Source organism: Taudactylus pleione, unplaced genomic scaffold (genome assembly GCF_031769625.1).
Source record: "Taudactylus pleione unplaced genomic scaffold, aTauple2 ptg000506l, whole genome shotgun sequence".
NCBI lineage: Eukaryota > Metazoa > Chordata > Amphibia > Anura > Myobatrachidae > Taudactylus > Taudactylus pleione.
Genome location: NW_028284908.1, coordinates 1,404,666 through 1,422,270, shown reverse-complemented (window position 1 = coordinate 1,422,270; position 17,605 = coordinate 1,404,666). Strand labels below are relative to the sequence as shown.

The window sequence follows — 17,605 nt, the reverse complement described above, 5'->3', positions numbered from 1 at the left end:
AGTCTGTTGCTCCCCCCCACGTCCCCAGCTTCATGCATACCAGCGGAACGTACCACAGATAGCTAGGCAACTGTCCATCCCTACGTAGCTTTACAGAGCTCCGTAATGGGCAAAGAATAATGCTTCGGATTTATATAAAGGTACATTTGCATGCCTTGTTTGACTAAAAGACATGTACATGACTAGGGGGGATATGTATTAACGGCGACATCGCCGTTGCGGTACATCCCCCCCCCCGACTTCGCGTACATACCGCGGTTCATTACCGCGGTATGTACCAAGGATTTCGCAAAGGACAGCTCTCTCGATGAGAGCTGTCCTTTGCGATGCTGCCGGGCAGAGGGACTTCCGGGATTAACACCCAGAAGTCCTTCTGCGCATGCGCAGAAGGCCGCGGGGGCTCATGGGAGGGATCCGATCGGATCCCTCCCAGTCCCGAGCGTCGCGCTAAGAAGCCCATAGGCTTCTATTGGGTAACGCCACCTAGCGACGCGAAGCTCTGCTGCTTAATACATACGGGGAATGCGGTAAAACCCCCGAAAACTGCATTTTCGGGGGTTTGACCGCATTTTGCCGTTAATACATCTCCCCCTAGCTTCCAAAAGCTGCAAACACCCACAAACACAAGCTGCTTGAGAGCACTAACTGACTGCTGTGAGTGGAATGTTTCCTGAGTACATACTGGCGACAACACGGTGGCGTAGTAGATAGCATTACAGTGCAACAACAGTGGCATCATGGGTTTGAGATTTGTTCTCCGCCTCTGTTCTTCTGGGGATAAAAGGTTAATAAATGATAGAAGATATTGTTAAAACATAGGACTGTCCCCTCAGAGGAGGAGCAGGAGTAAAGTTCATTAAAATGAGTTCATGTAATTTGATTGGTCAGGACATTCTGTGTAAGTGAGTGATTTCCCCATCGTCTGCCTCCATGGAGCTGGTGAAGTGTGTCCTGACGAGTGTTGTGGTGGGGGGAGGGTACACGTCCCAGTCCCAACAGCTGACAGCATGCACTATATATAGTCTCCGATATGCTGGGGACGTGGATCTGCTACAGATGAGGGAGACTTCTGCTATAATGTACATTGTAGACGTCTGTTACACACCCTGGCCCTGTAGCCAACCCCCACATCATGGAGGCAGATATTGTGTGGGCTACGCTGATTCTCAGTCTAGCCATTCATTGGGGAATAGTGACCTCACTGAGGCACGAGGCATTTTGTACCTCAGTGTCTCAGTGATATGTTGCTCATTCCTCTGAAATGCCGATTCATCTAGAATATCTCCTGAATATTTTTATTTCTCCCCAGTGGCACATAACAGCTACATGTATCACGTGTAGCTGACGGGATGGCCTTAACCTCCCAATAGATGGTCATTTACTACATGGAATTGTTACGACACTTTGTCACCATGATCTAAATTTAGCATCTGATGGCTTAATGCCATCGCTATCTTCCAGCTGCCCCGTTGACTCTGTCACTTGTCACCCTGACAAATACTTGTAACTGGGGCTGTTTACTATAAATTACCGGCTTACCGATGCGGGACCTGCGCACGTGGGTTGTTGCTCAGTAAAGACCCGACGTCACTTTGAGCAGGTTGCACAAAGTAATTCTCTCTTCCTACGCTTGTTCCCGGGGCACCATGTTTGTTCCCCGGGCTGCTAAATATATCTTGTTACGTTCCTGCTCGATGCAAACCACAGCTCGCCTGAAATGACAGATCCGTGATGCCAGGAGCGAGATTATCTGCATGTGCTGAGCCCTAACGACACTCTGTCACATGTTACGGACTATAAAATGTTATCTGGAAGCCGACTCATCACATAGCAGGGTCTTTATGTTACTGACATGGTGCAAATTATTGTACGGCTATTAATATAAGCTCAGAGGCCTCTCAGCGTATTTGAGGCCATTACTTTGGAGACATGTTCCTGGTTTCCACAATAAGTCGCACGGCTGGCGCCTAAACGCTACGTTTATATCTCAACATTCATCATGACTCTTCCTTCCTGGCACACCTGTATTCATGTTACTTGTGATACATAGCATCTGGATTGTTACCCCAATTGAGGCGGTTCACGCAGAAATTGTTTTCGGGGCACCCTGGTTGCCAGATGTTCTATACATTCTGTATTTGGTACTTTTGGTGTTAATTTGGTAGATATGGTATGTTCCTTTTGCATTGATCAGCTGTATTCTTGTCAATCAAACATGGCTGCCCCCGCTGTCTGTACACAATGGCTAAGCTTTAAAGCGAAAGTTTCCCATATCTTATATTTTCTTTTAATATGAATGGTCTCTACCAGAAACTACCAGCTACAATGGTGCAATCCCCAGACCTATGACCTCACTGTTTCCGAAGTTTCAATCTTAACATTTGGGGGTAAATTTACTAAAGTGAGAGTTTTTAGAAGTGAGTTTTAAAAGTGATGTTGCCCATAGCTACCAATCAGATTCTACTCAACATTTAACTAGCACCTTCTAGAAGATAATAGCTAGAATCTGATTGGTTGCTCTGGGCAACATCACTTTTAAAACTCACTTCTAAAAACTCTCACTTTAGTAAATTTACCTCTTAGAATTTACCAGACATTGGAAATGTGTCACTGATTGGATGGATGATATCCATTTGGATTAAGTTTTATAAAGGTGCCTACACACTAGACGTCTCGCAAACCATGCGATGTCGTGAACGATTTTCCTTGATCTCCCCGCCACTCCTGGACGTACGATATCGTGCTTAAACACTGCAATATGACCAACGACCTATCGTGCGCCCTTAACGATTTCCAATGCGTCCTTAACGAGATTGCCAGATCTTACTGCATGTAGGTAAGATCTGAGGATACGACTAAACGCACCGCAGGACCACGTATCGTTCTCGTTTGTGAACACTACACAATTTGTCGGCCAAATCGTGCAAAAAATCGTCTAGTGTGTAGGCGACTTAAGAGACATATGGCTAGCACTTTTTAGGAGAAGTTCCCTTTTAGACAACTACTGCTCCCCTGCCCCTCTCCGTACGTATCCCCATATGGCATATAGTGTAGAACCCCTGAGCTGTACTTAATGTATATTTAGGAGGAACCGGGGGGCCAATCACACTGACCTCATTTATTATTTATAGATATTTTGGTTTGTTTTAAAGTCTTTAGAAAACCTCTCCGTGATCCCAACGTGAACTAACGTTCCTTGATTCTGATTTATCTTATGACACGTCTGTATGGGTGAAATTATTTATTGCGTTGTAGTTTCAGTGGACCCATCACTAATACTTTTTAAATTGGACCCCAACACATCTGTTTGGTACAAAAAAAAAGGAGAATGGACTTAACTCAGAACCACAGATGCTACAGTGACACACACAGAATGCTGACCGCGGTCTCAGAAGGGGGGACTGAGGGAACACAACCCCTACAGTCACCGTGATCAGCTGCCGCGTCACCTGGATGTTTAATCGTTGTTGGAAGGACGGCTCTCTCAGCTGTAGCGCACGGACCGCTGACAGTCTGCAGATGTCTGTCTTCAGTTCCCACAAAGTCACATTTATGTAGATACCTTCTGTGTTTTCTCAGTCACCGGACAGCTGTACAAGCACCTGCCCTCCTCCTATATCAGGGCACAGGTGGCCACTCAGCCGGGCTCACACATTTATAAGCCTTCCTTGTCCTGGGGACAGAGGAAGAAAAAGTAGAAGACTTTATGCTGGTCATTAAAGTTACCATGGGAACTACCAATATAACCGCAGAGCTGCCTGGCGTGGCCTGCCCGAAGAAAATCTAGAGAAAGTTATTGGAATTTGGCTGAAGGTGACCCCTGTTTTATGTTATACCACCCATAGCGTATTTTCTGCATGTGTCCCTATAGGGCCCTGTGGCAGGGACCCGCAGGGATCGGGACAAGCATAACGTGATTAGTCAGGATTTTATTTTCAGTCCAGGGCCCTCTATGAAGTGATTTCACATTGCGGAACATTCAGCCACTTTGCAAGGGCGTTTTTGGCACCTGTCTCCATTGAAGATTGACTTATATAGAAATGAATGGGAATACTCCAAATCAATAAAACAGGGGTACACAGATGCTTGGAGAGAAGCCACCCAGCTTCCTGCTCCTGGCTTCCTTCTCTATGACGTCGTGTGCTGGGGCCAGGGACACGTCATAGCACTGCTCTGCCATATTCCTGCCTAATCTGTGTTTCCATGAAGGCCTCCGAGATAAATCCTTCTGCTCTCACCGGCACCCACAAAGCTAAAACTATTTCTTCTTTGTCTCCCCTCTAGGTCAGGAAACTTCTGTTTGCAGAGGTTCATTTGTGCGGACAGATCAGTAATCTCCTCTTTCACTGATACACAGCCTGCCACAGCCAGAACAGCACTCTGCACCACAGCCTGACCAGCAGCCACAAATGCAGGCTGATACACAGCCTGCCACAGCCAGAACAGCAACCTGTAGCAATGCTGTAATCAGTCCCCACCCCTCTCTTTTGGTGCCTTTTGTGACCATCTTTGTCAGACCTTAAAACAGACCATTTTAATGACTTCTATAGAGAAAAGCAGGGATTACCCGGGTTCAGTGTGAACGGGGCAAACCCGGGAATAACCCGGGTCAAGTTGCAGTGTAAACGGGGTCTGAAGCCGAGTTCGACCCGGGATTGACCAGTGTTCAAATTCCAGGGTCGGACCCGGGTTTTTGGTGTAAAAGGGGTATTAGTGATGTCTTCAAGGGAGGAAATTCTGTTCTCTTCTTCTCCTGTCCTTTCATGGGCTAGTGATAAATCTGACCTGAATTCATGTCCACGTATATTGTGGTCAGCAAGTTACAGATCTCTTCTAAAAAATTTACTGTACAGACGAGAAACGCTGAAACGTCTCCATGTGTAATTAAGATTCTCTATCCGGGTCTGGAGATCACAAATTCATAAACTATGAGCTAAGTTATGACTAAGGGTCTGGGCTCTTTCTGAGCCTCCGTGTACCTTTAGTAAAATACAATTTGGGGAAAGGTTTGGAGGCTGTGGCTGGCAGAGGTGAAGCAGACTAAGGCCGCTGAGTAATGTCTGTGGTTTGGACATCATGATAAATAACGGAGTTCCCTCAGAACTGGTCTCAGGAGGATGGAAGTTGCTCCAGCAGGTCAGAAACGTTAATGTCCCTCCCCATACACGTCCATGAGCTCTACGAGTACATTTAGCGATGTACAGAGAGGAAACGATATCATGATTTATGGTCCTGGTTTAATGCTGCTGAAAATCTTCTAGAACGGCGCGGCTTGTATGTCACCGTAGTCTAATCTTACCGGACGTCTCGGTGTATAAACGTGGCGATGCCAGGAGCTGTTACTGAGTTTACAAATGAGGATTATACTGACCACCTTTAGCAGGAGCCGGGCCTAATGCTTGGGGGTAGGTTGGCGTTTTGTGCCGCAAGGAAGAAGACCAAAACGGAATGATGTTGAAGTTTAAATTGACTATTTAGTGGGTGGCGGAAGTGACATTTCCCAAATCAGTTTCCTAGAATTAGAGACGGCACAAATTAATGTCGCCATTTCCCAGTGAGGTGTGGTATGAAAAGACCACATTCAAAATGTCGATACCAAAATATCGACATCGTCTGAATGTCGACATGACCGTTAGGTCAGCATTCACAAATGTTGACATGAAAAAACTATTGACCTATTCATAATTTCTACATTTGACACGTCTGCATTAGACCTGACGTCCATGTTGACAGTCGGACTGATGACACTCAGAACGTGTCGGCATTCTGACCGGATACCTCCTAATGAATTAGTGGACTGCATTGGAATGAATATATATTTGCAGTGTATGCAGGTAGCTTGTTATTGCAGCCTTTGGGTTCACTAGATACCAGCAACTTGTCAGAGAAAGTTTTTGTCCTTTTAATAGGATTTATTCTACTCCTTATGGTTCAGACCACAGGACAGCCCATACGCTCTACATAGGTGGCCAGCCCCCACCTTAAAGCATCTTCGAATTGAACCCATGTGAGGAGGGGGTCATCTAACTCGAGCACCTGATAACGCTTTTAAGATAATGGAGCTTCCTCCTTTTAACACCAGAGGTTTTGGTCTTTATTTTTATATACCTGAGGTATAAGGTCTTTATTGACTGCTCCATTAAGGTTTTCTCATTTTTTAATGTTTATCAAAATGACCTTACCAACATGGCTAAATAAAGATTGGCGGCTACTGACCACACAGCGTGTAATGTATGTACAAGGGAATTAGATGACTGTCTCCCTGCGTCAGTTTGACGGGGCCTTGCGTCAGTACTGTGGGGCGATTCGGTTATGTCCTATAGGATGACACTTGTGCGGTGACGCTCTGCCATATATTGCTGGTAAAAAAAAACATTTGCTCCTTTTTGATACAGGCAAACATAAGCAATATTTTACTTACTGTAATAGCCTGAATTGCGCATAGCTGCATACAGATGCACCCAGTTACATTGTGGCTGATCGCGCCACAAACGTGTGCACACATAGGGGGTCATTCAGACCCACTCGCGAGCGGCAGTACGCTCGCAAGTGGGTTGATGTTCCCCACTGCGCATGCGCATGACGGAGGGAGCTCCGTCGTGCGCATGCGCGAGACCCGGGGAGCGACAGGCTTCCCATCGCTCCGGGTCTCGCACCAAAGGGGGCGTGCTGCCGATGTTGATTGACAGCACGCCCCCTTTGGTGGGCGTGCCGGGGGCGTGCCTGCCAGACGGAGGCGTTCCCATGGGAACGCCTACCGTCTGAAGCCGGCCCCACTGACATCACTAGTGATGTCAGTGGGAGTGATTTTGGCTCTGATAGAGCCAAAATCACTCCAGGGCTTGTGGCAGGGAGACCCTACCGCAGGGTCTCCGTCGCAAGTCCGCAAGACCATCTTTTTGGCCGCTCGCATATGCTGTGGGTGGTCACCCACAGCTATACGAGCGGCCAGGAGGCCGCTCCATTTTCATGGAGGAGGGCCCTGATTCAGAGCGAGCGCTCTGTTCAGAGCGTCCAGCTCTGAATCAGGCCCATAGTGCCATGCGATTCCACGCACCTGCATACGCTACGGTACACTATGGCGCGCACTGCGATTGCACCATGCATTCCTGTGGAGGCGAGAAAGCAGTGTCCGCTTGTCAGGCACGCGTCTCGCGCTATGTACGGTGCGATTTGCCGCGCAAGCGGCAAGAATGTAGCTGGGAATATCTGTATTTCGCCAGGGACCATATGGAGCTCGCTGTTACTGAACCTGCTTCTGTGTGTTTAGTGGTAATGTTCCCCACTAATATAATCACACGAGTGGACAAGTCACTGCCACCCACAAAAACCGTACACTCAAATCCTGAAATAACCTGTGCTGCTGTGATCTCATTACGATACACAATTCCCGCTAACTTGGGGAGAGGCGGGCTCGCAGGGGATGAAGACATAACCGAAAGGTGCCTCATTCAAACATACTTTCAGCCTGTGGTCATCTAACAATGTTTAGTACTTAGGGTTTCCCCAATGATTTTATTTTTTTTTTTCTAAAATAGGCGCACCATACCGAAAATATACTAACTGATCACTCAAAAATTATCTTTCTCCATATTAACTCCCAAAAAGCCGATACTCCTATATGTGCGTAAAATATTTCCTATATTTTTGGTAAATTCGAGACTGTTGAAGTTTTGTTCATTTTTAGATAAGGACACAGAAGTGACCGTGATGGACAATGACGGCGATTTTGGGATGAGAGACACCCTAAGCATCGGGTCAACTGATTCTTTCATCTCCGTTTCGGAGGTACTGAGTATTCACTTATTTCTCTTTCCTAATGATATCTGTGACTTACATTTGTTTGAAGGTTTAGGGCCTGATTTTAAGTTCCAGGCTATGGGGGGAATTCAATCAGCTGCGATAATGCAATAATTAACTACGTACAAAGTTTTTGCACCCTTCACAGGTTTTTACCGCTTATCGCGGCTATGAGCGCCCACGGGTTTTTTGTGCAATCCTATTCCAAAAAGTCGCGAGGCAGCATTCACGTGATCATTTTCTTGTGTATTTTTGTGTAAATGGGGAAATCTCTTTGTAACCCAAAACAATGGCAAATTGATGTTAGGATAACCGTATAAAAGTGTATTAGTGGCCATAATAAAAGTATTTTGGGTTCTTAAAATGTGTCAGATGGCTGTTATATGCATGTTTCTAAAACAGTAAAATAATGATAGAAAGTGTTTTTGGAAAATAAATATTCTACTTAAATTGGGGGTGCATTAAAGTTAGGGATGTGCAGGCTCGGATTAGTTCGGATTTTCCCCGCCAAAAATATGGCGGGATGTTTCATGGGCAAACATCATCTCTCATAGACTTTTGTCCATGAAAGATGACGTTTTGCCTCTTTCTGAAACCCGATTTTTGGCGGGAAAATCCGAACTAATCTGAGCCTGCACATCCCTAATTACAATTCCTATAAGCATATATTTCTGTCATTTAAACACACTTTAAAATCTTCAAAATATGCCTCAAAGATCTACCTGCAATCCTAAAAAACCTGTCCCATTCATACAGCACCCATATACAGTACCTGTCCCATTCATACAGCACCCCCATATACCTGTCCCATTCATACAGCACCCATATACCTGTCCCATTCATACAGCACCCATATACCTGTCCCATTCACACAGCACCCGATATACCTGTCCCATTCATACAGCACCCATATAACTGTCCCAGTCATACAGTGCCCCCATATACCTGTCCCATCCATACAGCACCCCATATACCTGTCCCATTCATACAGCACCCATATACCTGTCTCATTCATAGAGCACCCATATAGCACCCCATATACCTGTCCCACTCATACAGCACCCCCATATACCTGTCCCATCTATACAGCACCCCATATACCTGTCCCATTCATACAGCACCCCATATACCTGTCCCATTCATACAGCATCCATGTCCTGTCCCATTCATACTGCACCCATATACCTCTCCCATTCATACTGCACCCCCATATACCTGTCCCATCCATACAGCACCCCCATATACCTGTCCCATCCATACAGTGCCCCCATATACCTGCCCCATTCATACAGCACCCCCATATACCTGTCCCATCCATACAGCGCCCCCATATACCTGCCCCATTCATACAGCACCCCCATATACCTGTCCCATTCATACAGCACCCATATACCTGTCCCATTCATACAGCACCCATATACCTGTCCCATTCACACTGCACCCCATATACCTGTCACATTCATACAGCACCCCTATATACCTGTCCCATCCATACAGCACCCCATGTACCTGTCCCATCCATACAGCACCCCATATACCTATCCCATCCATACAGCACCCCCATATACCTGTCCCATTCATACAGCACCCCCATATACCTGTCCCATTCATACAGCACCCATATACCTGTCCCATTCATACAGCACCCATATACCTGTCCCATTCACACAGCACCCTCATATACCTGTCCCATTCGTACAGCACCCCATATACCTGTCCCATTCATACAGCACCCTCATATACCTGTCCCATTCACACAGCACCCTCATATACCTGTCCTATTCATACAGCACCCCATATACCTGTCCCATTCATACAGCACCCATATACCTGTCCTATTCATACAGCACCCCATATACCTGTCCCATCTATACAGCACCCCCATATACCTGTCCCATTCATACAGCGCCCCCAGATACCAGGCCTATCCATACAGCGCCCCCATATACCTGTCCCATCCATACAGCACCCCCATATACCTGTCCCATCTATACAGCACCCCCATATACCTGTCCCACTCATACAGCACCCCCATATACCTGTCCCTTCCATACAGCACCCCCATATAACTTTCCCATCTATACAGCACCCCCATATACCTGTCCCATCCATTCAGCACCCCCATATAACTTTCCCACATCAATTGACCCATTTTTTAATCACCCAAAAAATTACATGTAATTATTGGCCAAATTAAGCCAATTAATGTTTTATTTTTGTCTAATTAGTCATTAAGGTTCTGAAACAAGTCCCGACAATTTTAGCCAGAAATATGGGTTTTGCAGAGCTTTTCCCCTACTAAGGAGGAGGTGAGAACTTATAGCCGCAAATGGTATGGCGAATCCGCACCCGTGAAAAGTTTCAGCTAATAGGATTCCGCAATAAGTACAAATTCGCATGATAAGCAATTTTTGGCTAATTTAATTCTCCCCATGTCGATGTACGATGCCGTAAAACAGGTTCCTTTTTTTATTGCTACTGCTCATACGTCCAAGCTGCTATGCACACGCGTCCAGAGACCGTGCGCACAGCGTCACAGATGTGATTTAGGGGCACGGTCTCAGAAATTTATTTAAAATGTGTTGAGGGGGGGTGGGGTCGGGTCCCTGAGTGATGACTGGGAGGTTGCAATACAGACGCACGGAGATGGGGTGTCTAATGGGTGTCTTAAGCCGCGGCGCGTCGCTGAAGTGGCTGCCACACTCACATTGAAAATCTGCACCTGCTATAGCGCTTGTGCAAATGTCGATGCTGCGACTGATGAAGGTGTCTAAGCCTGACTAATATTCATGAGGCCTGACTAAGATTCACGTACTCTGACTAATATTCATGAGGCCTAACTAATATTCACGTACTCTGACTAATATTCACGTACTCTGACTGATATTCACGTACTCTGACTGTTATTCACGTACTCTCATGTACTCTGACTGATATTCATGTACTCTCATGTACTCTGACTGATATTCACGTACTCTGACTGTTATTCACGTACTCTGACTGTTATTCACGTACTCTGACTGTTATTCACGTACTCTGACTGATATTCACGTACTCTGACTGATATTCACGTACTCTGACTGATATTCACGTACTCTGACTGATATTCACGTACTCTGACTGATATTCACGTACTCTGACTGATATTCACGTACTCTGACTCATATTCACGTACTCTGACTCATATTCACGTACTCTGACTCATATTCACGTACTCTGACTCATATTCATGTACTCTCATGTACTCTGACTGATATTCACGTACTCTGACTGATATTCACGTACTCTGACTGATATTCACGTACTCTGACTCATATTCACGTACTCTGACTCATATTCACGTACTCTGACTGATATTCACGTACTCTGACTCATATTCACGTACTCTGACTCATATTCACGTACTCTGACTCATATTCACGTACTCTGACTCATATTCACGTACTCTGACTCATATTCATGTACTCTGACTCTTATTCACGTACTCTGACTGATATTCACGTACTCTGACTCATGTTCACGTACTCTGACTCATGTTCACGTACTCTGACTCATGTTCACGTACTCTCATGTACTCTGACTGATATTCACGTACTCTGACTGATATTCACGTACTCTGACTCATATTCACGTACTCTGACTCATATTCACGTACTCTGACTCATATTCACGTACTCTGACTCATATTCACGTACTCTGACTCATATTCACGTACTCTGACTCATATTCACGTACTCTGACTGATATTCACGTACTCTGACTGATATTCACGTACTCTGACTGATATTCACGTACTCTGACTAATATTCATGTACTCTCATGTACTCTGACTGATATTCATGTACTCTCATGTACTCTGACTGATATTCACGTACTCTGACTGATATTCACGTACTCTGACTCATATTCATGTACTCTGACTCATATTCACGTACTCTCATGTACTCTGACTGATATTCATGTACTCTGACTGATATTCATGTACTCTGACTGATATTCATGTACTCTGACTCATATTCATGTACTCTGACTCATATTCATGTACTCTGACTCATATTCATGTACTCTGACTCATATTCATGTACTCTCATGTACTCTGACTGATATTCACGTACTCTCATGTACTCTGACTGATATTCACGTACTCTCATGTACTCTGACTGATATTCACGTACTCTGACTGATATTCATGTACTCTCATGTACTCTGACTGATATTCATGTACTCTCATGTACTCTGACTGATATTCACGTACTCTGACTGATATTCACGTACTGTGACTGATATTCACGTACTCTGACTGATATTCACGTACTCTGACTGATATTCACGTACTCTGACTGATATTCACGTACTCTGACTGATATACACGTACTCTGACTGATATTCACGTACTCTGACTGTTATTCACGTACTCTCATGTACTCTGACTGATATTCATGTACTCTCATGTACTCTGACTGATATTCACGTACTCTGACTGTTATTCACGTACTCTGACTGTTATTCACGTACTCTGACTGTTATTCACGTACTCTGACTGTTATTCACGTACTCTGACTGTTATTCATGTACTCTGACTGTTATTCACGTACTCTGACTGTTATTCACGTACTCTGACTGTTATTCACGTACTCTGACTGTTATTCACGTACTCTGACTGATATTCACGTACTCTGACTGATATTCACGTACTCTGACTGATATTCACGTACTCTGACTGATATTCACGTACTCTGACTGATATTCACGTACTCTGACTGATATTCACGTACTCTGACTGATATTCATGTACTCTGACTGATATTCACGTACTCTGACTGATATTCACGTACTCTGACTGATATTCATGTACTCTGACACATATTCATGTACTCTGACTCATATTCATGTACTCTGACTGATATTCATGTACTCTCATGTACTCTGACTGATATTCATGTACTCTCATGTACTCTGACTGATATTCACGTACTCTGACTGTTATTCACGTACTCTGACTGTTATTCACGTACTCTGACTGTTATTCACGTACTCTGACTGTTATTCACGTACTCTGACTGTTATTCACGTACTCTGACTGTTATTCACGTACTCTGACTGATATTCACGTACTCTGACTGATATTCACGTACTCTGACTGATATTCACGTACTCTGACTCATATTCACGTACTCTGACTCATATTCATGTACTCTCATGTACTCTGACTGATATTCACGTACTCTGACTGATATTCATGTACTCTCATGTACTCTGACTGATATTCATGTACTCTCATGTACTCTGACTGATATTCACGTACTCTGACTGATATTCACGTACTGTGACTGATATTCACGTACTCTGACTGATATTCACGTACTCTGACTGATATTCACGTACTCTGACTGATATTCACGTACTCTGACTCATATTCACGTACTCTGACTCATATTCACGTACTCTGACTGATATTCACGTACTCTGACTCATATTCACGTACTCTGACTCATATTCACGTACTCTGACTCATATTCACGTACTCTGACTCATATTCACGTACTCTGACTCATATTCACGTACTCTGACTCATATTCACGTACTCTGACTCATATTCATGTACTCTGACTCTTATTCACGTACTCTGACTGATATTCACGTACTCTGACTCATGTTCACGTACTCTGACTCATGTTCACGTACTCTGACTCATGTTCACGTACTCTCATGTACTCTGACTGATATTCACGTACTCTGACTGATATTCACGTACTCTGACTGATATTCACGTACTCTGACTCATATTCACGTACTCTGACTCATATTCACGTACTCTGACTGATATTCACGTACTCTGACTGATATTCACGTACTCTGACTCATATTCACGTACTCTGACTCATATTCACGTACTCTGACTCATATTCACGTACTCTGACTCATATTCACGTACTCTGACTCATATTCACGTACTCTGACTCATATTCACGTACTCTGACTCATATTCACGTACTCTGACTGATATTCACGTACTCTGACTGATATTCACGTACTCTGACTAATATTCATGTACTCTCATGTACTCTGACTGATATTCATGTACTCTCATGTACTCTGACTGATATTCACGTACTCTGACTGATATTCACGTACTCTGACTCATATTCATGTACTCTGACTCTTATTCACGTACTCTCATGTACTCTGACTGATATTCATGTACTCTGACTGATATTCATGTACTCTGACTCATATTCATGTACTCTGACTCATATTCATGTACTCTGACTCATATTCATGTACTCTGACTCTTATTCACGTACTCTCATGTACTCTGACTGATATTCACGTACTCTCATGTACTCTGACTGATATTCACGTACTCTGACTGATATTCATGTACTCTCATGTACTCTGACTGATATTCATGTACTCTCATGTACTCTGACTGATATTCACGTACTCTGACTGATATTCACGTACTGTGACTGATATTCACGTACTCTGACTGATATTCACGTACTCTGACTGATATTCACGTACTCTGACTGATATACACGTACTCTGACTGATATTCACGTACTCTGACTGTTATTCACGTACTCTCATGTACTCTGACTGATATTCATGTACTCTCATGTACTCTGACTGATATTCACGTACTCTGACTCATATTCACGTACTCTGACTCATATTCACGTACTCTGACTCATATTCATGTACTCTGACTCATATTCATGTACTCTGACTCATATTCATGTACTCTGACTCTTATTCACGTACTCTCATGTACTCTGACTGATATTCACGTACTCTCATGTACTCTGACTGATATTCACGTACTCTGACTGATATTCATGTACTCTCATGTACTCTGACTGATATTCATGTACTCTCATGTACTCTGACTGATATTCACGTACTCTGACTGATATTCACGTACTGTGACTGATATTCACGTACTCTGACTGATATTCACGTACTCTGACTGATATTCACGTACTCTGACTGATATACACGTACTCTGACTGATATTCACGTACTCTGACTGTTATTCACGTACTCTCATGTACTCTGACTGATATTCATGTACTCTCATGTACTCTGACTGATATTCACGTACTCTGACTGTTATTCACGTACTCTGACTGTTATTCACGTACTCTGACTGTTATTCACGTACTCTGACTGATATTCACGTACTCTGACTGTTATTCACGTACTCTGACTGTTATTCACGTACTCTGACTGTTATTCACGTACTCTGACTGTTATTCACGTACTCTGACTGTTATTCACGTACTCTGACTGATATTCACGTACTCTGACTGATATTCACGTACTCTGACTGATATTCACGTACTCTGACTGATATTCACGTACTCTGACTGATATTCACGTACTCTGACTGATATTCACGTACTCTGACTGATATTCACGTACTCTGACTGATATTCACGTACTCTGACTGATATTCACGTACTCTGACTGATATTCACGTACTCTGACTGATATTCACGTACTCTGACTGATATTCACGTACTCTGACTGATATTCATGTACTCTGACACATATTCATGTACTCTGACTCATATTCATGTACTCTGACTCATATTCATGTACTCTCATGTACTCTGACTGATATTCATGTACTCTGACTGATATTCATGTACTCTGACTGATATTCATGTACTCTGACTGATATTCATGAACTCTGACTGATATTCATGTACTCTGACTCATATTCATGTACTCTGACTCATATTCATGTACTCTGACTCATATTCACGTACTCTGACTCATATTCATGTACTCTGACTCATATTCATGTACTCTGACTCATATTCATGTACTCTGACTCATATTCATGTACTCTGACTCATATTCATGTACTCTGACTCATATTCATGTACTCTGACTCTTATTCACGTACTCTCATGTACTCTGACTGATATTCACGTACTCTGACTGATATTCATGTACTCTCATGTACTCTGACTGATATTCACGTACTCTGACTGATATTCACGTACTCTGACTGATATTCACGTACTCTGACTGATATTCATGTACTCTGACTGATATTCACGTACTCTGACTGATATTCATGTACTCTGACTCATATTCATGTACTCTGACTGATATTCACGTACTCTGACTGATATTCACGTACTCTGACTGATATTCACGTACTCTGACTGATATTCACGTACTCTGACTGATATTCACGTACTCTGACTAATATTCATGTACTCTCATGTACTCTGATATTCATGTACTCTCATGTACTCTGACTGATATTCACGTACTCTGACTGATATTCACGTACTGTGACTGATATTCATGTACTCTGACTCTTATTCACGTACTCTCATGTACTCTGACTGATATTCATGTACTCTGACTGATATTCATGTACTCTGACTCATATTCATGTACTCTGACTCATATTCATGTACTCTGACTCATATTCATGTACTCTGACTCATATTCATGTACTCTGACTCTTATTCACGTACTCTCATGTACTCTGACTGATATTCACGTACTCTCATGTACTCTGACTGATATTCACGTACTCTGACTGATATTCACGTACTGTGACTGATATTCACGTACTCTGACTGATATTCACGTACTCTGACTGATATTCACGTACTCTGACTGATATACACGTACTCTGACTGATATTCACGTACTCTGACTGTTATTCACGTACTCTGACTGTTATTCACGTACTCTGACTGTTATTCACGTACTCTGACTGTTATTCACGTACTCTGACTGTTATTCACGTACTCTGACTGTTATTCACGTACTCTGACTGTTATTCACGTACTCTGACTGTTATTCACGTACTCTGACTGTTATTCACGTACTCTGACTGTTATTCACGTACTCTGACTGTTATTCACGTACTCTGACTGTTATTCACGTACTCTGACTGATATTCACGTACTCTGACTGATATTCACGTACTCTGACTGATATTCACGTACTCTGACTGATATTCACGTACTCTGACTGATATTCACGTACTCTGACTGATATTCATGTACTCTGACACATATTCATGTACTCTGACTCATATTCATGTACTCTGACTGATATTCACGTACTCTCATGTACTCTGACTGATATTCATGTACTCTGACTGATATTCATGTACTCTGACTCATATTCATGTACTCTGACTCATATTCATGTACTCTGACTCTTATTCACGTACTCTCATGTACTCTGACTGATATTCACGTACTCTGACTGATATTCATGTACTCTCATGTACTCTGACTGATATTCACGTACTCTGACTGATATTCACGTACTCTGACTGATATTCACGTACTCTGACTGATATTCATGTACTCTGACTGATATTCACGTACTCTGACTCATATTCATGTACTCTGACTCATATTCACGTACTCTGACTGATATTCACGTACTCTGACTGATATTCACGTACTCTGACTGATATTCACGTACTCTGACTAATATTCATGTACTCTCATGTACTCTGACTGATATTCATGTACTCTCATGTACTCTGACTGATATTCACATACTCTGACTGATATTCACGTACTGTGACTGATATTCATGTACTCTGACTCATATTCATGTACTCTGACTCTTATTCACGTACTCTCATGTACTCTGACTGATATTCATGTACTCTGACTGATATTCATGTACTCTGACTCATATTCACGTACTCTGACTCATATTCATGTACTCTGACTCATATTCATGTACTCTGACTCATATTCATGTACTCTGACTCTTATTCACGTACTCTCATGTACTCTGACTGATATTC

The 17,605-nt window shown here is 43.3% G+C and overlaps 1 protein-coding gene across 2 annotated transcripts in view; it reads left to right on the top strand.

Annotated features, from left to right (window-relative positions):
- MIGA1 (mitoguardin 1) overlaps positions 1 to 17,605 on the top strand; it is a 114,953-nt gene that overhangs the window by 43,866 nt on the left and 53,482 nt on the right. For both annotated transcript variants that reach the window (XM_088450088.1, XM_088450089.1), the window contains exon 8: positions 7,688 to 7,788. In XM_088450088.1, the coding sequence (XP_088306214.1) occupies positions 7,688 to 7,788 (101 nt within the window). The remainder of the gene's footprint in view (positions 1 to 7,687; positions 7,789 to 17,605) is intronic.